Here is a 22604-nt window from a genome sequence, read left to right as displayed (position 1 = left end):
ATGAACGCCGGCTTCCTCCCACTCTGGGGAGCCTAGCGACATGTCAAAACCCATGGGGCAGTGGCTGCTGGAAGTGGCCATCTTTGGTTCTGGTGTCTCTGCATTGGGGAACACAGCTGTCTCTGGTCTCGGGCTGTGACCCCTGCTCAGGGGCCGGTTTGCTCCAGTAACCGGCCCTCTGTGGCTCCAGCAGTCTCAGTGGTAATGTCGAAGCAAGACCTTTGGATCTTGACAAGTCTGGCCAGGAACAAATTGGAACCCACCTTTTTTTTTTTTTTTTTTTTTTTTAATACAGGCAAAGATTCCTTATAACAAATTCCAGGGGGATTTGTGGTAGAGTTTTTGGTTTTTTGTTTCTTACAATTTTGTTACAAATGAATTTCTTGAGAAAAATGCAGTTCTAATCAGGAAGACTAAGAGCTGGCTGGAGGCCCAATATCTCAGGATAAATTAATGCATGAAAAATAGCCATTGTAAAAGCCACCAGTGAGGACATGTGCAATTGTCAAGCTCATACCCCCCCACCCCAACCCCTTCCTTTATCCTTTTCTGAAAGGTAGGGCTAGAGAGTTTAGGGTGTGTGTGTGTGTTTTGTGTTGGAAGGATGGAGTTAGAAAAGAATTGCTACTTGATGGCAGGTTACTTAATGCAAATAAATAAGCTCCAGTTCTGCTCCAGCTCAGCCCTCCCATTCCTACCTAGAATGTAAATAGAACAAAACCAGACTCTGCTTCTAGGGACCAAGGAGTGCCTGAGAGGTCACTTTGTAAATGCACATCAATGCAGGGAACTTCAGGGAGCACCTGCTATGTGCCAGGTGCAGTGCTGAAAGCTGGGGACACTGCCCGAGGGTGCTCAGGAGCTAGGGACCAACATGGGTGCGCTGGGGTCTCCTGGAAGAGGGGCAGCTGCATGGAGGAGCGGGCGTTTGTTCAGGGCTTTGAAAGATGAGCTGGATTTCAGAGGTGGCGAAGGGAGAGCATTCTAGCCAGAGGGGGCACCGTGTGTGTCTAAGTGATGGTTTTGCAGAGCAGAGAGTAGGTGGGTGTGGCTGCAGGGTGGGACCCTCAAGGACCGTGGCCACTAGGTCTTTCTTCATCAGGCCCACCTTATGCAGCCACATCAGCCAAGTGTTTGTTCAGAGGCTGAAAGATTTGTGTGGTATGCTGTTTGCTTTCACAAATATTATATAAAGCAGTCCGTTTCTCAGGCCTCAAGTTACAGCTGCTTATAAAATACTGCAGTGGATGTGAGCCATGGTCTTTCTTCTTATGGCCAGAGGCAAATAATGTAGAGCATGGCTTGTATGAGCAGAAACAGTTCTGAAGTTAGGTTGTGGAGGGTGTGGGGCTGCAGGGAGTGGCTGGGGTTGTGGGCAGGGGCATGCTGGGTTGTAGGGGTACTGCATTCCTAGCCCTATAGCTCCTTTGCTGGTTTTAACTGTCTGACATTATGGTCTGGCTTGACGTTGGAAACCTGCCACCAGTTGAAACACAGATAGGATCCAGCTGAAGCTAAGGAGCCCTGCTTGTCCAGCAGCCCCTGGCTTACCTTCGTGCGGTGACCACAGGCTCCTGCTGGCTCGTTCCGGGGGTGGGAGCCTGCATTTGACAGGGGCTGTCCCTCTCCGTCCTGCTCCCCTGCCTCGCTACTCTGCCTGGCTTCACTCCTGCCCCGTGGCTCTCGCCACGCTGCAGTCAGAGCACGTGACGGGGCGGTGGCGACAGCCGAGCTGTTAATGGAGATGGCAGAGCTGGTTAGGAAAGGCCCTGCTGAGGGTGGCTGCAGCTTTTAGGCTGAGTGGAGAGGAAAATCCCCATGAGGGCTCTTCAAAGGTGATTTTGGTTTGAAACTCAAATTAAAGGAGGAATGATGGCAGCCCTGGACTTTGCCACCTCAGCTGCCGGTGAAAGACAGGAGCTCGGGAGGCAAGCAGGCCAGCTAATGGGCATTTTCTCCTGGTGCCCTGTTTCTCAATGCTGTGAACAAGACTCTCCCTGCCCTTCTGGTCAGCAGGGCCTGTGTGGTAGGGCAGCTGGGGGCGAGGGACAGAACAAGAATTTGAATCCCCTTTGCCAGCCCAGCTCCTGCTTGATCTGAGAGCTGATCTGTGTGGATGGCAACCCATCCAGTAGTGAATGTATGCGAGAAAGCCTAACTCAGACTAAGCCAGTGGGAAAAGAAATCATGCAGAGTAAGGAGAGGGACTGGGGGACTCAGGACTCGGAAGCTGGTGGGACACTTTTCCCCTCCCCTCCAGGGTCAACATCATTGGCCTGTTCTCAATTTCTCCACCTCTGGATATCAGAAAGGAAGGACTCCCTTTCTTAATTCTGGTTACGGAATCCTAGAAAGCCTCTGATGGGCCCAGCTTGGGTCATGTGCCTGTTCTCGGACCACTCACCATAGCCAAGGGCAAGATAAATTCTGGCTGCATGTGGCTGAGATCCCTCGCTCTGGAAGGCTAGGTCTGTAGCCTAAGATATTAGGTATTAGGTCTGTAGGCCCATAAGATACTAGATGTCATTTAACCCTCAAGGTTAAATGAAGAACCTGGGATCCTGGTAGATTATCCAACTAGAAAATAAGAGTGTGGAGTCCCTCTTGCTTGCCCGGATTTCAGTAGCTGACTGGTCTGGTGGCCCAGGGCTGCATGCCTGTCTGCAGGATGGAATGGCGGTGGTACTGGGGGATACAAAGACACAAAGGAGCACCTGGGAGCTCGCAGGTGACCTGCTCTTTCCTTCTGCCCTGCAGGTTCCCAAGGAGGTACGTGAGCGCTGGCAGGCGTCCTTCCTTTGGTAAGAAATAGCTTGGCGGCCTTCGGGCATCCAGCAGTATCTGCTTCACGTGATGGCTCACAGGGACTCAGTAGGAAGCGCTGAGTGGGCAGCCCTGCGAGTTGGTAAAGACAGTCCCAAGTCCCTCCGGCCAGGTTCCCGTGAAAGAGCACAGTGATGACCTTTGCCCTTGCACCTGTTCATCTGCTCAGAACAAGATGATTGTAGCACAGTTTAGGCTCCCAGTAATAGATATCTGGCTGCCAGCTTTTCCTGTTCCTCCTCAGTAACTTACAACTGGATTAGGGAGGCTGTCATCATCGTCATACTCACATCGGGGCTTCCTGCCACCAGCCCGGCCTTCGCTCGCCTGTACCACCTGCCTTAGCTGGTTGGAGGCGAGAGCCCCAGGGGACACCCAGGAGGTGGCTCTTGTGGCCTGCCATGAGAGTGCATCTCAGCGCTGCCAGCACTAAGTCAGCCCAGTGATCTCCTTTGCAGCAACTATGGGAACATTTAAAATCTTGTTACCCAGAGCGATTATATCAGAATTGGTGGTGGTGGTAGTGCGGGACCCAGGAATCACAGGTTTATAAAAGTCCCAGTGCTTTCAGGACTCCATCAGGGTTTTGAATGGGACTCCCCCCAGGGGGAGTCAAGGGCATTTGTTATGCAGAGGTGCCTTGGCCCTGCTGCACACAGTCTTACTCCCCCACTTGCAGGTTCTTGAGCTTGGCTAGCTATGCAGTGGGTGCTGGTGAGGATCAAAGTCATGGCCCCATCCCATGCCATGCTGAAGGATGCAGACTTGGGGTCTACCCTGCCCTTGGCTCACACATGCATGTAACTGCTTATGGAGGAAGGAGGTTTGGATGACTTTGAAAATACAAGAGATCTTCAAAATGTTCATTGGGAGAATGCCTATTAGGGAAAAACTATGCAGGGTTTGCAAATTTTTCTGCACCAAAATAAACTTCTTTTAAAGACAATGATTTTTTTTTAAAAGACTTATTTATTTGTTTGAAAGGCAGAGTTACAGAGAGGCAGAGGTAGAGAGAAAGAGAGAGATCTTCCGTTCGCTGGTTCACTCCTCAGATGGTCGCAACAGCTGGAGCTGCACTAATCAGAAGCCAGGAGCCAGGAGCTTCCTCCAGGTCTCCCACATCCTTGCAGGGGCCCAAGCACTTGGGCCATACTCTATTGCTTTCCCAGGCCATAGCGGAGAGCTGGATTGAAAGTGGAACAGCCGGGACTTGAACTGGTGCCCATATGGGATGCAGGCACCGCAAGTGGCAGCTTTACCTGCTACGCCACAGCGTTGACCCCCAAAATAAACTTTTAATTACATTTTTACTTGAGTGCTTTTCAGTGTCCTGGCACCGAAAGCACCAGAGTTAAGTGCAGTCGGCTTGTTTTGAGTGCAATGCTGTACACACACACACACACACACACACTGCGGCCCCTCCCCCAGCAGTGCCCTCAGTGTGTCACCATGGGTACTGCGCTCTGCCAGGGGGTCTTCAGGTCCAAGGTTGTCCAGCTTGAAGGTGCCTCAGAATCAGTCTGCTGCAAGCCTTGTAGAAGCGCAGATCGCTGGGCCCTGTCCCCCCAGCTTCTCATTCTGCAGGCCTGGAAAGGGTCTGAGAATCTGTTTCTAACAAGTTTGTCTCTCGCCCACTCTAGTGCTCACACTGGTCCCTGGCCGGCTTTGAGACCCACTCTCTGTTACACCTGCTCCACCCACCTCCTGTCACTCCTGCTGACATGGCAGGGCAAGATCTGAGGGCCAGAGACCTTCTGACACCTGCCTGTTTGGGGTTCCTGGTGGGAAGAGGGGACCTCAGCTATGCATGAGTCCTGGCCAGGATGGTGGGGCAGGTAGCCCTGTTTCCCTCCCCTGCTTAACAGACCAGGGATCCCAGGAGGGTCTGGTGCCCTTGAGGACTCTGTCCACCCCGCAGTGGGCAGTCCAGCTTCAGGTCACATGGAAGTCACAGCCCTTGTTGCTCGTCAGCACCTGCCCTGTCACAGGCGTCTTGATGAAGACTGAGCACAAAGAGGCAGTGCTGTGGGGAGGCCTCATTACAGCAGCAGCAACGTGGGCACCTGTGTTTCAGAAGCACTCTGCAGTCACTAATTAGCCTATGTCACGCACCAACAGCCTCCTCCTTTTCCTCCACAAGCAGGTGGGTCATGGGACCGTCCTCCCCTGTCCCTGGAGCACCAGGAGGGGCCCCACCCTGGGCCTGGCTGCACCTGCCTCCCTCTCAGCTGCCCCCTGGCTGCTTTTGCTTGAGGACAAAGATTTAAGTCCTCTTCTGCAGCCTCAGCCCTAAGCTGGAAGGTCAATGCTACACCCCCAGGGACGCTGCAGAACAAGAGTCTGTTGGATCAAGAGGAAAAAACATCTAAAGAGAACCTTAGTACAGATTGGAGACCTTGCTGTTCAACCCTTCGTTTTCTTGTAAAATGCTTACTTATTTTTAAATTTATTTGAAAGGCAGAGTAATAGAAAGTGACAGGGGAAGGGGGGAGGGGAGAGATATTGATTGATTGATTGATTTCATCTGCTGGTTCACTCCCAAAGTTCTTGCAACAGTCAGGGCTGGGCTGAGACTCTGTGTGCATCTCCTATGGGGGTGACAGGGACTCGAGTATTTGAGCCATCGCCTGCTGCCTCCCAGGATTCTCATTAGCAGGAAGGTGGATCAGAAGTGGAGTAGCTAGGACCTGAACAAGACACCCTGCTATGGGATGGGGCCATTTAATTCCAGGCACCACGACATATGCCCCTGAGACTGTTTAACCAGGGATGTCCCATGGGGGATAGGAGTCTGGCCAAGCTCATGCAGTCAATGTCAGTGCCTCAGACTGAGCCTGGCACTGAAGGTGCTCAGAATACACATGATGATTGACACAGTGAGTGCTGGACAGACTTCAAGGCCCCCTGACTCTTAACGCGGTGTTAAAAATCAACAATCCTTACATCAGCACAATAAAACTGAGCTCTTCGGATGGCATCTTCCAGGATTTCAGGAGAAACTGACTCTGCCTATTGCTTTGTGCAGCTGGAGAGGCACACAGACGTGCACCTGGGCCGGGACTTCTTCCTGGGCCACCAGCCGTCCGCCCGCTCCGGCACCTTCATCAACCTGCGGGAGGTGTGCAGCCGAACCCGGCTGCCCCCCGGCGAGTACCTGGTGGTACCGTCCACCTTCGAGCCCTTCAAGGACGGCGAGTTCTGCTTGAGGGTGTTCTCGGAGAAGAAGGCCAAGGCCCTGTGCGTCCCCCTTCCCTCTGCCCGGCGGGGTTTGTCTGAGCACGGGGCGGCCTTGGGAAAGGGCAGGGCGTGGGGGTCCTGTGGCTGGGGCACCTCTGTTTTCAGAAGTTTGTAAAACACCACAGCCCCCAAGGTCCTGCGCTGGTGTCCCCTCCTGTGCCCTCTGCCTTGCTCACTAGGACCCTGAGAGAGGCTGGTGAGAAAGGCACTGGTGTAGCCTGGCCGGAGGGCTGAGGGGCACCCAGGGGCCATGGAAGGTCCAGAGGGCAGGGTCAGGAGGGGAGCACCACCTCCTCCTTGTTACACACACACATGCACATACATACAACCCACACCACACGTGTACACACCACACACACAACCCTCACAACATACCACACATACAGTGACACACATACCCTACACTACATGCCACATATCACACATGTGCACAGCCTACATGTACATGTCATACCACACACACCCTGTATGTATACAACACACATATGTGTACTCTGTATTACAGAACACACTACACACACCCCCTACATGGACATACCACTCACACACCCTACATGTACATGCTACACACAGCACACACATGTGTATACACCATATCACACTTGCATACGCCAAACACCACACATCCTACCTATTCAAATCACATACCACACACAATTCACATCACATACTACACATCACACACAGTATACACACACCACATAGACATAAGACATATCATAGCCTACATATGTACCACACACATTCAATATTTCCTGCACACAGGGCTTTTCCATTACATCTCTCCACATTATCTACATACTATACACATACCACACATACATGTGACATGTGCACACAGTAACATAGCCATGTACCATATAATACCCCCACACATCATATGCCATATCCCCTATAATAGTGCACATACAATACATACACAAAACATACTCTCCCACCATACGCCATGGCATCTGCATATTCAAGGATTCAGCAGCCATGGATTCAAGCAAGCATAGATTGGAAATGTTCAGAAAAGAAAAAAATTGTACAGAACCTGTACAGACTTTTTTCTTGTCATTATTCCCCAAACAATATAATGTAGCAGTTATTTACATAGCATTTATGTTGTATAATTAGGTCTTAGAAGTAATCTGGAGATGGTTTAAAGTCCACAGGAGGGCTGTGTAGGTTCTATGTAAATACTGTGCTGCTTTATAGAGGAGATTTGAGCATCGTGTATTTTGGTACTCACAGGAAGCCCTTGAGCAAATGCCAGAAAGCAAGGAACAATTGTGCCTGCTTATATCACAGACACACACCACACACATGCACCACCCACACACATACACCACAGACACACATACACCCCACACACATTAACCACACCCACAACCACACACATACACTATGTACCTCACCCATGTACACCATGTACCACCTGCACACATATGCCCCATGCACACATACCACACACACATATACCACAGACACACATATATCACATAACACATACACCACACACGTGTACCACCTATACACATATACCACACACATATGCACTACACACCCCACCCACGTGCACTGTGAACTACTGCATACATATACCACACATACATACACCACACACACACCTCACATATACACTGCACACCCCACCCATGTATACCATGTACCACCCACACATATACATCACATACACACATATACCACACACATACACTATACATCCCACCCATGTATACCATGTACCACCTGCACATATATACCACACACATACACCACACACACACACTATACACTCCACCCACGTACACCATGCACCACTTGCACACATATACCACAGATATACACCACACACACATACACCACAGAGAGACATACATCACACACACATACACCACACACACACAAACACCATACACCTCACCCATGTATACCACGCAACACCCACACACATATACCACACATTTATACCACTCATACACATACACCACACACACACATGCACCACACACACACATACACCACATACACTCTACACCCCACCCATGCATACCATGCACCACACACACATACATCACACATATATACTACACACCACACATGTACACCATGCACCATCCACATATATACACCATACACACACAGGTATACCATATACCACCCCCCCCACCATACCTCACACACATATACCACACATCACACACATACAACACATTTCACATGTATACACCAAACACACATATACTACACACCACACACCTACCGCCTCAACATGTGTACCATGCACCACACACACACAGGTATATCACACACCACCACCCCCATACCATACCACACACACATACACAATGCTGCATACATACCACACAGCACACACAGCACATGCTGCATATACACGTGTGTGCACAGGCTGTAGCTTGCTACCTCATTCCCTGGAGGTCACTTCAACAGCAATGTTGAAATAGGTTTGCAGAGGAGAAAAGAGGTAACTGGGGCAAGGTGTGGGAGAGAATTACCCTAGAAGAGCATCCCAGTAGAGTAGAATATTCTAGAATATTCCATGATGAGCCACCTGGACTTGGAAGCTCAGGGTAGAGGTTGGTGGTGGTGGGGGAAGGATCCTGTTTAAAGAGTCAGGATACATAGTTTTTAGTAGAAACCAAAGGTCCCGGGTGGGAAGAGAGAAAATCTTCCTGAAAGACCCTGGCCATTAGCTGTGCTTTATCTCATGTTTGGCTTCTTCCTTTGTATTTCAGGGAAATCGGGGATGTTGTGGCTGGAAGCCCACATGAGGTATGCCATCTTCTAATGTGCTGAGTTCTGACATTGCATCGCAGTCATTTGGGGGTTCTTATTGGTTCACTGGGGTTCTTTATATATGAAGGATGGTAACTTTGTGCATCAGGACTGTGACATTTTCTGGGCCCTGGCTCCTCCTGACAAAGATGAGATACAGCTTTGTGGTTTGTTCCCAGTGCCTGGGAGTGGGGTTGGGGGAGGTGTAGTATCGCCCACATCCAGGCAGCCAGATCCACAGACAGAGTGGTCACTGTGTGCCTTGGCCATTCTGGGCAAGACCGAGAAGTCCACAGGAGCAATGCCTCTGCTCCTCTGCTCTCTGGGTGCCCTCCAGTCTTTGGGAGGAGAAGTGAGGGAAGCTTATGGGAAAGTTGGAGCAAAGCACCTGTCGGATGGCTCTGCACCTGCTGGAGGGAGCACGTAGAGAAGGCCATGAGGAGGTGACACCAGAGCAGACCGTGGAGGAAGAAGGGTGCAGGGTTTGGCGTGGGTTCCCCCTCTCCTCACTCCTTTCCCCCTCACCTGTGCCCTCACTTCTGTCCTTCCCCAGAGATGATGTGTGTGGTAGGAGCACGCTGAGGGCTGTTGCTCCCTCTGGCTGCACTGCTCACTGTGGCAGGCGCTGGGCCAGGACTGGGGCTCCTGGGCCCAGCTTCTGCCTCCATTCCATGTACCCAGACAGCCTGAGGTGCCTCTGGTTGCAGATGCCATGTGAGCACCCCCTGTGGCTGGGCTGTCCTTGGTTGAGAGGTCTGAGACAGATCCTATTACTGGACATATCAAAGTTGTGAGGTCATATTTCTTTTAAACATTTCTTTATTTGCAAATGGGGTGAGGGGAGGAGGAGAGAGAAGAACAGACACAGAGACAGAGAGACTTGTCTCTCCAAATGGCCGCAACAGCCAGGCCTGGGCCTGGTCAAGGCCAGGAACCTGAGACTTAGTCCAGGTCTCCCTAGAGAGCGGCAGGGACCTGGGTTCTTTACCTTTCACTTGCCGCTTTCTAGGGTGCACATCAGCAGGGAGCTGTAACTGGGACCAGAGCCGGGACTTGAACCCAGCACTCCCATCTGGGATGCAGGTGTTACCAAGCAGGGTCTTAATGTTAGGCCATTAGCAAGGAGCTGGGTTGGAAGAGGAGCAGCTGGGATGTGAACCAGTGCCCATATGGGATGCTGGCATTGCAGGCAGTGGTTTTACCTGCTATGCCACAGCACCAGCCCCGTGTCATGTTTCTTAGCTTGAAAGTGCAAGCCCAGGCAGATGTGACTGCTCCCCTGGGACTCGGGGCCTGTGGTCAGTAGCTGCATTCCTGCTGCCAGAGCCTGTCTGTGCTTGTGGCTGTAGGTGAGCTGAGCCGGTCAGAATCCTTCCTGCTGCCCTCCACCCCAGCTGCGATGCCAGCCCAGCCTCCCCACTGCCCCACTGCCCCCAGGAGGACTTAGCTGTCTCGGTGGCATCTCTTGCTAAGGGTCCCAGGGATGTTGGAGAAGCCACAGCTTCCAGGGCAGAGTGTGGGCAGAGTCCACCACTCAGGTGTGAGACTCATCCTCCCCCCTTTTTGTTTCTTTTCTGCTGAATCAATGTAAAACCGACTCTGTGTCCCCGCTGACCCAGGTTGGCAGGCGTTCACCCTCAGTCGTCTCACTGGGCTTCCCATCTCCACTTCCCGTAGTCTTGGGGTTTATCTGAGACCCCGGAGCAGCAGGGAGCCTCCTGCGCTGGTGTGTTGACACCGGTCACCCGTGATCAGTTCACAGATTCCTTTTTGGCTTCTGTCCTCAGCCAGAGGCTTGGAATTTTTGGTGAACTCTAAGCTCCCAGACCCAGGGCCCAGCTTCCGGAATGTGGCTATGGAGCCACCCAAGGTCTCCCAGTATCCTAAGGTGCTGGGGCTTTCAGTATCTTCTGGGTCTCTGGGAAACTGCCTCTTCTTTTCAGGGAACCCCTCTCTCCAACACACACACATGCACACACATGCACACATCATACACCATACATACCACACATACATACACACACACACCACACACCATACATACCATGTACACACACACATCATATACTATATACGCCATACACACACATGCACACATCACACACCAAACACTATACATACACACATCACATACCATACATGCCATGCACACACACACATCACACACCATACACGCCATGCACACTCACACCACAGAGAGACACAGCCCACGGGGTCGCTGTCTTCAGTGGACTCAGAACTTTCCAAGACAGCCACCACGTTCAGTAGCTGTTTTCCTCCCTCTGAAAACCCCAGCTCGTGGGCAGTTGTTCAGAGGCCCGACAGCCCACTTGGATAGGGGAGGGAGAAATACAGGCTGAACAAACACACCTTTGGAACTTGGATGCGCCTCTGTCTTTGAAGTGTGGCCGGTGCCGAGAGCAGCCTCCCGGGTCCACGGGTGTAAATGAAAGAGCCTGCGCAAGGGGCTGGCAGGAAGCGAGCCCGCCGCAGAGGCACGCACTGGTGCAGGATCATCAGGCCGCCTCAGGCCTTTTGTCCTTGTCTTGTGATGAATTTGGAAGCAATGGGCCTGGCTCTCTGGAACCCCTTCAGGCTGTCTGGGAAGCTGTGATGTTCCCGTTCTGTCTGGCGGTGACAGCGGGTTGGGGAGGGGGCATTCTATTTTGGACAGAGCTCACTGTCATATCAGAGAGTCTCCGGACAGACATTCATGGGGCTGCTTGTCATTCCCAAAGGACTTTGACACCTATTAGCTCCCATTCGATTCACCCCGTGAGCCAGGCCTACTTAATTTAATAGGAGAATTGAGGCAATGGATACTCGGAGCTCTCGGTGTTCAGTAAGTGGCCATTGTGCTGTGGGAACCCTGCTCTCCCGACCTCCAGTCCTGCTGTTTCTGTGAACCTTGCATTCGTGTTGCTGTTTGAGAATCTAATGAAAGCTCAGCAAATGCATAGAAACCTGACCCCAAAGTTTTGCGCACCTCCTGGACCCCGCCCCATGAAGGTCAGAGGTCGTCACTGAATCCCTTAGGATGCCAAAGACCCAACCTGGGGTTCCCCGTGTCAGTGGTTTTGTTTTCTGAAAGCAATTCGGGCTAGAAATTAGAAATTCAGGGGTGCTGGAATTTGGTTCCCTACATCCCTCGGGGAGAAGCCCTGGGCCCCAGCACTGCACCCTGGTGGACTGTGAGCCCAGGGCCAGGACCTGCAATGTCCTCTTGTTCACCGCCGAATGTCCCCAGGGGACACAAGTCTCACACGGGACAGATGCACAGTAGATGTGAGTGGATGAATGAGTGAATTTTAAGTCTTTGTCTTTCTCTCTCCTCCATCTTAACTTTGCAACTGTCTCTCCTTTTAGCCGCATCCTGATGAGCTGGATGAGGAAGACGGAAGGTTCCAGAGCCTGTTGGAGGAGCTTGCTGGGAAGGTGAGGGCAGGAGCAGGCTCAGGAATGCTTTGGTCGCGTCCCCTTTATTTCCTGGGTCCCTAGGGGCAAGAAGGGTCCCAGGACCCCGTCGCTTCCCCAGCTTCTGCGTCTGTCCCTTCAGCCTGTGCAAAGACCCAGGGCACTGCAGGGGGAGGGTGAGCACGGGCCTGAGGCCAGTCACCTGGATGATGTTTCCAAAGCCAGAAAAGCCTCAGCTCCAGGTCCTGCCCAAAGCCTTTCTGTTTGTAAATTGGCCTTGTCAGGGTGGGGCGTCAGCGGCAAAACTTCCCTAAAGCCATGCCCTTCAGAGGTAGGTCCCCAGTCCCCAGCCCAGGAGAAAGGTGGCCTGGCTCAGGGCGGAGGTGTAGCCCAGCTCCCTGCCTTCTGAGAAGCCAGCAGCCCCCCTCTGTGAGCCTGAGCATGACTCAGGGACACAGGGAGCAAGAGAAAGAAGCTGTCCCCTGCCCCTCCCGTCCACGCTGCTGGCCTGGGTTCGGTTGGTACCGTCCTGAGGGGACCAGAAGTCAGAGCACGGTGGGACTCAGAGGGTCTCAAGCATCCCAGTGAACTCAGTGAACGAGCTCCTCCTCCGTTGGCCAGCAAGCTGCCCCGAGGGCCTGGGAAAGGGACCACCCACGCCCCTGCCCCCAGGGGTGCCTTGCTAGAAGAAAACACCTGCAGGTGCAGCGCCTGGCACTGCCCTGCACGTGGGAGTCAAATGGACGGAGGCGCAGGCCAGCGGTTCTGCTGCGCCTTGCTTCCTTGGCTGCCGAGGGTCCTGCTGAATTGAGAACGGCAAGAATTCTAGGAAAGTGAAACTCACACCTGGCGAGGCCTTTGCCTACCTTCTCTTTCTCCTGTCTCCTGCTGCGTGGGGCTGGATCGGCCCCTCTCCCTGCTTGCTTGGCAAGTGACCCGCACGAGGGGTTGGGGAGCTGGCTGAGCGGCCCTGCAGGGACGCCTTCCGACAGCTTGGTCAGGGTACACTGTGATTCCTATTTGGGTTCCTCTCTCCAGGGCTCTGAGGTCACTGCCAGCGTGCTCAGGACGGTCCTGAATGGGGCATTTTCCAAACGTGAGTTTCTCTTCGGGGAGGGGGGGCCTGAAGGGGCAGCCAGGGCACAGGGGGGTGGGGATGGCAGGTGCTGGGCCAGGGGCTCAGGTGAGGAGAAGGGGCTTCAGCCTCTGATACCAGGGGTATGCTTTTCAAAACTTTTTTTTTTTATTTGAAAGAGAGAGATAGACAAATAGACACTAGAGAGATCTTCCATCTGCTGCTTTGCTCCCCTAATGCCTGCAATAGCCAGGACTGGGCCAGGCAGAAGCCAGGAGCTTAGAACTCCATTCAGGCCTCCTACGTGGATTGGCAGGGCTCCAAGTACTTGAACCATCATCTGCTGCCTCCCACGGTGCACATGAGCAGGAAGCTGGAGTCGGAACTGGAGCTGGGACTTGAACTCAGTTGCTCTGATATGGGATGCAGGCATCCCGAGTGGTATCCTAACTGCTGTGCCAAACATCTGGCAAGACAGGAAGAGCCAGAGGCTGGGCAGCACAGGGCGCTGGGTAGAAGTGAGAGTGCGACTGGCAACCAGGGAGGCCTTGCAGGACTGAAGCCGTGTGCTGCAGAGGAAACTGTGGGCTGAGCCCCGGGAGGAGGAAGCTGGGCTGCGACTGACCAAAGTGACATAAAGTTTTCACCAGATGAATGACACTGATACTGCAGAGTTAAGACCTGGCTCTGTAGAGGGTCTTTGGGGGAGGGTTGTGCAAAGGCTGATGCTGCCTCTCCCAGGGGGCTGTTCTTAGACTTCAAGCCTGGGGGCTGGCAGAGTGTCAGCTGCACCAGGAGGCTGGGGCCGCTCCTTGCCTGCTGCCCCAGGCCCATGGAAGCCGCACAGAGCAGGCTTCTCTTCTGGCTCCAGTTGTAGCTGATTGAGTGATGGGCTCTCATTCCCCCAGCACAGCAGGACTGATGTGGGAATGTGACAGGCAGAAGTTCAGCCACAAGGTCAGCGGGGCACCTCCAGGAGACAGACATGGGGCTGAGCGGCTCCCTGGGGCTCAGCACTCAGGCCTTGTCTTGGGACAGACCGCCCGCCCCTTCTCTTGCTTCTAGCTTTGCTGAGAAGAGCAGGGAGGAGAGGGCTGTGGGGGCTCCGGCACCTGACCCTGGCTCCCAGATGTGAGGGAAGCGAGGCTGGAGGCCAAGGATGGCTGGAGCTCCCAGGAGATGCTGGATTTAGCAAGTGAGGGTGACAGCTGTTAAGCAGCTATGTGTGTGGTTAGTAACACGTGCTGTGGAGCCAGGTGGCCTGTGTTTAAATCCCAGCTGCGTTCCCACTAGTTATGTGACTTGGAGCAAATGGTATTAGCTCTCTAGGCCTCAGTCCCCTGTCTACAAAATGGGGACAATGAAAGCGTCTGCTACAAGGGGTCACTTTGGAGAGTAGGTATATAGGGCTTAGAACAATTAGGTGTTTTGTTAAGAACTTACCATGTACCAAGCACCGGGCTTAAACTTTGAACTATCTCACTGCCCAATCAAACCGTAGGCAATGTGTCGTCACTACTACTATTATTGCTGTTCCATCAGACACGGAGGGGACTGAAGCTCAGAGATATTAATTTGTCAGAGTCTGTGCCTGTGAATAACAAAGCCCAGGTTGGAACGTTGAGCCCCGATGCTGACGCTGGGGTCACCTGTTCTACCTCCCAAGGCACGAGAGGCCCAGGGAGACCCGTCCGGAGCCCACCGTGATGCTCTCTCCTCTTTGTGGAGACCACCTTAGGCTGCACACTCCAGCCGATGTCTCTGGGGTCTCCTGCATTGGGGGTTACTTCCCATCTCCAAGTGATCCTGACTCCCTATGTGTTTCTATGTGTTTATTTAGGAACGGACATAAAATTCGATGGATTCAACATCAACACTTGCCGGGAAATGATCAGCTTGGTGGATGTATCCTTTAAATGTCAGATTATTGTTATTTTTGTGCTTTTCTCAAGCTTTTCCAGGAAGAAGAAAGGAAAGGGTAGACAAGGGAAAAAACGCAAAGGGGAGCACTATTTATTGAGCCTATGTCGGGAGTTGTGCTTGAAATGTTAAAGAAAAATGGGTCGCGTCACTGAGAGTCCCCAGGCAGCGTGAGATGCCCTGGGTTTACGGGGGAGAATCTGAGGCGTGCAGGGCGTACCTGACTTGTTGGGAGTCTGCTAGTCTGCAGACAGCAGGTGGGTGGCATTTGTGCCCTTCTGCCTCCCCACCCTCTCTTGGTCACACGCTCCTCCCACTGTGCTCAGCGGCCCCCTCCCCACCACTGTCTGGTCTTTGTTTCAGAGCCTTCACATGGCCTTTGGACAGCCACTACTGATAGTTCAGACTTATCACCCCAGATAGAATCTACTTGCTCTCTTTGGTCTAATGTAACCCTCACGGCATAGTGAAGAATCATGTCTTAGGCTGTTCAGGCTGCTGTAACAAGATACTGTAAACTGGATGTTTTCTACACAATAGAAATTCATTTCTCACTCTTGTGGGGGCTGGCAAGGCCACAGTCAAGGCCGCTGCAGACATGGTTGTCTGTGAGGGCCTGCTTCCTGCTGCGTGGACAGTCATGGTTTCACGTGGCCTCACATGGCAGAAGGGGTGGGGCACTTACCCAGGATCCCTTTTATAGGAGCACTAATTTCATGCATGGAGGCTGCACCCATGGGACCTCTTGAGTACCCCACATCCTAATGCACTCACATGGGGATTAGGTTTCATCGTGTGAATTTGCAGGAGACACCAGCACTCACCAGTGGGGAGGTTAGGGCACCCTAGGTGCAGAGAACACTCTAGGTGTAAAGGTGCAAAGGGTGGGGGGTCCAACAGCACCTCCTTAAAGTGATGCCTGGGGCGGGTGCAGGACTGGGACTCTCTGTCTTCCCTGAGCAGTGTTGGTGGTGTGGGGCAGTGGCTCTCGATCATGCTGTTCAGCAGAACAGCCTGTGCAGACTGTAAGCCCTCAGCTTTATTGAGATAAAATTCACGTATCACACAGCAGGCCCACGCAGTGCCCAGTTCAGTGGGTTTCCATTGATGCACAGAGTTGGGCAACTGCCACCAAATAATTTAGAACCTTGTTATCATCCCCCAAAGACACATTGTACTGATGTTAGCACTCATTCCCCCATTTCCCCTCAATCACCAGCCCTAGCCAACCACTAATCTATTTTCTCTCTTGATAAATTTGCCTGTTGTGGACATGTCATACAAATGGAACCCTGCACCATACGGTCCTTGGTGACTGGCTCCTTCCACTCAGTGTGATGTTTCTAGTACTACAGGATCTGTTATCCATGCTTGCTCACCCATGCAGCTTTTTTTTTTTTTTAAGATTTATTTATTTATTTAAAAGGCTGGTTCACTCCTCAAATGACGGCAAAGGCTGAAGCTGGGCCCACCCATAGCCAGGAGCCCAGAGCTTCTTCCAAGTGTCCCATATGGGTGCAGGGGCCCAAGTACTTGGGACATCTTCTGCTGCTTTTCCCAGGTAATTAGGAGGGAGCTGGATTGGAAATGGAGCAGCCGGGACTCAAACCGGCGGCCATAAGGGATGCTGTCCCTGCAGGTGGCAGCTTTACCCTTTGTGCCACAGTACCAGCCCCACCCATGCATGTAGTTTTTAAAATACTGTTGCCTGATTCTCTGGCCTGGAGATTCTGATTCAGTCGTTCTGGTCTCTGCAGGCACTTGTATCTGGAATTGAGGACAGGGGACCAAAATCTGGCTCCATGACTTGTTAGGTGTCTAAGTGTGGGGAACTCGCATGCTCTGAAGCTCAGCTTCTTCTCCTGGAAATTGGGAAGTTAGCTTGAGTGGCTACTGTGGGGATGAAATGAGATGCAAAGATGTCCGGTGCCTGTACACAGAGCATGGGTTGAAAAAGCACCATCTGAGAAAGGTTTCAAAGAGACTTCACTTCTTGAGGGTAAAGATGGTTCAAAACCAAATCCCCGTTGTCTAGCAGGGTGCTTGGTAGGTATTCACGGAGTGGATGTAAGTTGGATGCAGGGCAGTCCACATGACCTGACACTTGTGTTGGCTGTGTGGTGGCCGACAAGCAGACTGCACGGCTGAGAATTCTAATCCCATTCCTGATGACTGTTCTCATAGAGTGTGGACAGTCTGACAAACTTATCATCCGAATGATCAACCGCATAAATTAAACTGGCAGTGAATTTACAGGTGTGAGAAACAACCTCCAGGTCCACTCAAGGATGGACTCAGACTTAGGAAGTGCAAGGAAAGCGAGAGTTTATCAACGGCCGTGCAAGACCGGGTGCCTGGTGGGCCAGCACTCCCGGGGCCGATTACAGCAAGCTGTTTATTTCCTAGCACACAGGCTCCTCCCCTGGTTCCTCATGGGCTGAGTAACTACGGGGTTAACAATCTTCCCAGCATTTGCTTCAATTGTTTTGGCCACGCTTAATGTCCTGTTTGCCCAAGAACTTTCCAGGTGCATGTGACCTAACTGTTACGTTAGCTACTACTTGTAACTTCTCACACATCTGCAAGCTGTTATGCTAGCTAGTTGTCTACTCATAGACAAACATTTTGGTTTGAAAATGAACCAAATGTTTACTTCTCACACAGGTCATATAACTCCTCTTTTTTTTTAGATTTATTTATTTGAAAATCAGAGTTACACACAGAGAGAAGAAGGGACAGAGAGACAGAGTCTTCTACCCACTGGTTCACTCCCCAATTGGCTGCAACAGCGAGAGCCATGCCAATCTGAAGCCAGGAGCCAGGAGCTTCTTCTGGGTGTCCCACGTGGGTGCAGGGGCCCAAGCACTTAGACCAACTTCTACTGCTTTCCCAGACCATATCAGAGACCTGGATCAGAAATGGAGCAGCTGGGACTTGAACCAGCACCCATATGGGATGCCAGCACTGCAGGCAGTGGCTTTACCCACTACACCACAGCATTGACCCCATAACTCTGCTCTTGATAACCCAGGCTGATGAGGGTGTTAGATGCTAATTAATGATATTGTGAAGGGTCTTCTGGCTCATGACTTGCCCTTTGTTCCTAGCTCTGTGCTTGTACTCAAAGGAGGGACTTAGTGGACGCTGGACTTGTTCTGTCTTTATTTGACTTATTTCCCACTGTTACCCCTACTGCTCTGCTTGCTGCAGACCTGGGAGGTTAACTAAGACCTTAAGGCACTCATGCAAAGTCACAAGAGAAAGTCGTATGAATGTAGAACTGAGACTCCATCATGTTGGCCTTTAACATGCCTAGAGCAATGCGACGGGTACCTTGGGACCAGATGAATTGAAGATGCTCTGGCTGAAGATTCAGAAGTATCTGGTAAGTTCTCTCCCACTTGGGCATCCCCTGGGTTCTGGTCCCTCTCCTTGGTTCTAACTCCCCCTGACACTCATTCCACATCTTGTTTGGATTGTCGCCTGACCAGATCCTAAACCATATGAAAACCAGCAAGACCTGGATTAGTTCAGGCTTTTTGTCCATTGTTCAGGGAGCAACAAGAAGGCACCTAGAGACCCTCGTGCCAACTTCTGCCCTGAAGGCCCCACCACTCAGAGAGCAAAAGAGCAAGAGCTGGCCGTCAGCCCAAGCTCTTGCCTTTGTTCTGAAACCTTCCTGGGAAGAGGCAATGACTTCTCTTCTTGGAAGTGTCCCTGGCTCTCTGAGGAGCCGCAGCATGGAGGGGCGTGGCGGCAGGGGCCATGAATGGCTGTTTTCTGCCTGGAATTTCTGTTCCAGGAGATCTATCTGGACGTGGGTTGTAACCACTTGGGGACCATCGATGCCCATGAGATGAGGACAGCCCTCAAGAAGGCAGGTGAGGACACACGCTGTGGACAGGGTCTTGGGGCCCAGGTGTGCCCATGGCAGATGGTTCCTCTCGTTGTCATGGCTACGAACGACTGTTGTTGGCACTTAGTTGCCTTATGTTGAACATCAGTGCTTCAACAAAGCTCTGTCGAGCACCTTCCTTATCCCAGAAGGTGGGAACGCTGCTGGATTCTATAGAACATGACATGGAGAATTTGCCCAAGAGCTCTGCCTGTTACCGGGAAGGTGACAGCAATCACAGAGGGTGGGACTATGAAGGAGCCAGGCAGGGGACCACCAGGACAGTCAGACTCTCACCTTCTCCACTTTCACTTGCTATGGCTAATGTGACCACGGTCAAGGTAGCGCTGGGCCAGGGAAGAGGCTGGTCCTGACGCAGGGTCTCCAAGAGGAGGCTGATGACAGCACACTTGTGGGATGCCCCTGGAGGAGGCAGGCTTACACAGAACCCCAGAGAAGCCCGGCAATGTCAGCCCCGTGGGTTTCCCTCCGGGTCCTGGCTGAGTCTTCCGCTCCTGTGACCCAGGTCCCCTCTGCCCTCAGGTTTCACCCTCAACAACCAGGTGCAGCGGACCATTGCCATGCGCTACGCCTGCAGCAAGCTTGGCATCGACTTTGACGGCTTCGTGGCCTGTATGATCCGCCTGGAGAGCCTCTTCAGTGAGCCGCCTTTCCTGAACTCCAGCCCATTTCCCCTTAGGTGCAGGGAGTGGCCGGGGGCCGGGTCAGGAGGCAGAATCGGACACTGCCTTTGGGAGGCCAGGGGTTCTCTAGAACTTGCAGACAGAGCTCGGAACCCTTGGGTCAAGGGGAGGCAGAAATGGAATTGGCCAGATCCGAGGGCACAGTGTGCTTTTCCTTAGAGACTAAGAAAGCCGTCACTCAGATTATCGTGCACCTGTGGTTAAGGTGAGTGCGTTCCAGGAGCGACCTTAAGTGGCTGAGTGGTAACATTTGTGCCTTGGTGAAGCTCGTGTTGAGAGCACGTTGTCAGTGTCCAGTGAGGAGATGGGGGCTTCCCCTGCCCCCTTGGGCCTTGGCAGCCTGCTGTGTTATCATCAGTAGGCTTACTCAGGGAGGGGGAGGCGAGGGCAGTTCCGCAGTCCAGTGTCTGCCCTATGTGACTGCATTCCTGTTGTGGCGTTTCAGAACTGTTCAGGCTTCTGGACAAGGACCAGAGTGGCACCGTGCAGCTCTCTCTGGCTGAGGTAACGGCTCGAGGTCTGATGGTACTGGGAAGCTCTGGATGGCGTAGGTGCTGAGTGGTGCTGCCCTCAGCTGTCTTAGTTCCGGTGGATCCCATGCAGGGTCCATGGCAGGTCCTGGGAGGAGGGCTGTGATTTGTAGACTTTCAATTTTTTATGATTATCTTAAAGATAAAGCTCCAGTGCATTTCAAAGGTGCAAGCCCTGGTTAACTGGGATGGACTTGTGACGGGGACCACAACTTAAAGTCTTTGGTTGCTAGGACCAGATGTGTTAGGTTGCCATGCAGAAGGAAGGACGTATGTCAGCAATAACAAATGAAATAGCACCAATGTAGAAATGAAGATGCAAACGAGTGTTTTCACTGTGTACAACTTGTGCACATTTAGGTAGCAAATGCTGTGGCACCTCCCCTGTGGAGGACTGCAGCCTTGGCAATAGATGGGACAGCAGGAGGTGGAGCTCTGTCCTGTGGTCCAGGCCAGGGGGAGACGTCGGCCCTTGATCTGCTTCTGAGGCAGTAGGGCTAAGAACCAGGGGATTGCTGGCCCCGTCAAGCTCCTCTGTCCCTCTCTGAAATGGGAATATCATCAACCCCTCGCCTGTGATCTAGGAAAGTCCTCTTTGGGAGCGTGAATGATTCCTGGAGACCCCAGGACAACTGTGACAACTGGGAGTGGAGTGTGTACACACAAGCAGGAGTGTATATGAACACATAGTGCCTATGTCACTAAGCAGGGGTGTGTGTGAACACACAGTGCACGCATCACCATGTGTGTATAGACACTCACAAGGGCTATGTCCAGTGTTCACGGAAAAGTAAAATTAAAAGGTAAGTTTATTTGGTGCCAGACATTTTCAATGCTATGCATACTTTTTTTCATAAAATGCATTTTCCACAACCTTTTTGAAGTTCCCTAGTGTGCATAGATTTCACATTTTTGATACCAACATGAACTCTTAATTTCATTTGCATAGACTTTTGGCGGTACCCTCATGTGTGTATGTACATATGTGAATATACGAGTACATCTGTGTGGTTGTGGACACACATATACCTAATTTTGGAAGTCCCTTTTGGGTCTGGAGCTTTTTCTAGGTTGTATTTGTGTAGTGCTCTGGTTTGATGACTTAGCTAAGAGCTTCCTAGTTGAGTGAGGCCCTTTCAGGGGGTTCAGATGGGGTGGGAGGAAACTGGGGCACAGTGTGAGTGCCCCAGCTCCAGGGGAGGCCGTGAACTGACCCCCGTCTCTTCCTTTGCAGTGGCTGTGTTGTGTGTTGGTCTGACGCCTGGTTCCCGACATCGACCACACTCCCTGCCTTCTGGCATGCCTCTTCCCTCCCCTTTCCCATTCTGTGGCATTCATTGGTTGTTCCTTGTCTTTGCTGCTTGTGGTTGTCCCCAAGATACTGGCCTGCCCCACCGCAGCAGGCTGGCAGCCCTGGGGCTCTAAGTAGCACTGAGCCTTGAGCTATGGGTGCTAGGGTTTGGTGTGGCTTGGCGGGTTAAGCCCCAGCTTGAGATGTCAGCATACCATGTTGGAGCGTGGGTTCAAGTCCTGGCTGCTCTGTTTCCAAGCCAGTTTCCTGCTAATGTGCTTGGTAAGGGAAACCAGTGGAAGATGGCCCAAGTAGCTGGGCCCTGGCCATCCATGTGGGAGACCAGGATGGAGTTCCTTGGCCCTGGTTTCAGCCCAGCCTAGCCCCGGCTGTTGGGGCCATTTGGAGAGTAAACCAGTGGATAGAAATCTCTTTCTCTATTCCTCTCCTTATCTCTCTCTCTCTCTGTTGCTCTGCCTTTCAAATAAATAAGTCTTTAAAAAATAATAATAAAAAAATAAAATTGTGTCCAGGAGAGTCTTGGCTTTCTCTAGTGACTCAATCTGGGGAGTGCCCAAGCTCTTCCCACCTTAGGAACGATGTTCTTGGGACAGATCAAGAACGTGGGTTAATGTGCTGGAGGAGAGGCTGCCAGGCACAGAGCTGCTTCTGTGGGCTGGCTGTCTTTAGGAGAGGGGCTGGGGCCCAGGCCTGCGTGGAGGGGTGCGGGGCAGGGGTGTGGCAGCCCTGCGGTGGTCTGCTGGAGGATGAGTGGTCCACTTCCGGAAGCAGAGCTGGATGAACACCCTCTAGAAAGAGGAGTTGTGACTACGGCGAAACACCACAGGGCTTTGCTTCTGCCTGCACGTCCCACAGGCCCAGTGTGTGTGTGTGTGTGTGTGTGTGTGTGTGTGTGTGTGGCGGGGGCGGGTCC

The 22604-nt window shown here is 52.3% G+C and overlaps 1 protein-coding gene across 1 annotated transcript in view; it reads left to right on the top strand.

Moving 5' to 3' along the window:
* The window catches only part of CAPN8 (calpain 8), a 69722-nt gene extending 47522 nt beyond the window's left edge, over positions 1–22200 (top strand). The window contains exons 11-21 of the mRNA XM_051821387.3: positions 2758–2769; positions 5849–6060; positions 8802–8838; positions 12208–12276; positions 13294–13351; positions 15171–15235; positions 18567–18635; positions 19053–19131; positions 19689–19805; positions 20295–20353; positions 21614–22200. Of these exons, the coding sequence (XP_051677347.3) occupies positions 2758–2769; positions 5849–6060; positions 8802–8838; positions 12208–12276; positions 13294–13351; positions 15171–15235; positions 18567–18635; positions 19053–19131; positions 19689–19805; positions 20295–20353; positions 21614–21637 (801 nt within the window). The 3' untranslated portion in view covers positions 21638–22200. The remainder of the gene's footprint in view (positions 1–2757; positions 2770–5848; positions 6061–8801; positions 8839–12207; positions 12277–13293; positions 13352–15170; positions 15236–18566; positions 18636–19052; positions 19132–19688; positions 19806–20294; positions 20354–21613) is intronic.
* Positions 22201–22604: the final 404 nt, after the last annotated feature.

This window comes from Oryctolagus cuniculus, chromosome 13 (genome assembly GCF_051225735.1).
Source record: "Oryctolagus cuniculus isolate XC-2025 breed Fujian yellow rabbit chromosome 13, ASM5122573v1, whole genome shotgun sequence".
In the NCBI taxonomy this organism is placed as follows: Eukaryota; Metazoa; Chordata; class Mammalia; order Lagomorpha; family Leporidae; genus Oryctolagus; species Oryctolagus cuniculus.
This window is presented reverse-complemented; position numbering and strand designations above follow the sequence as displayed.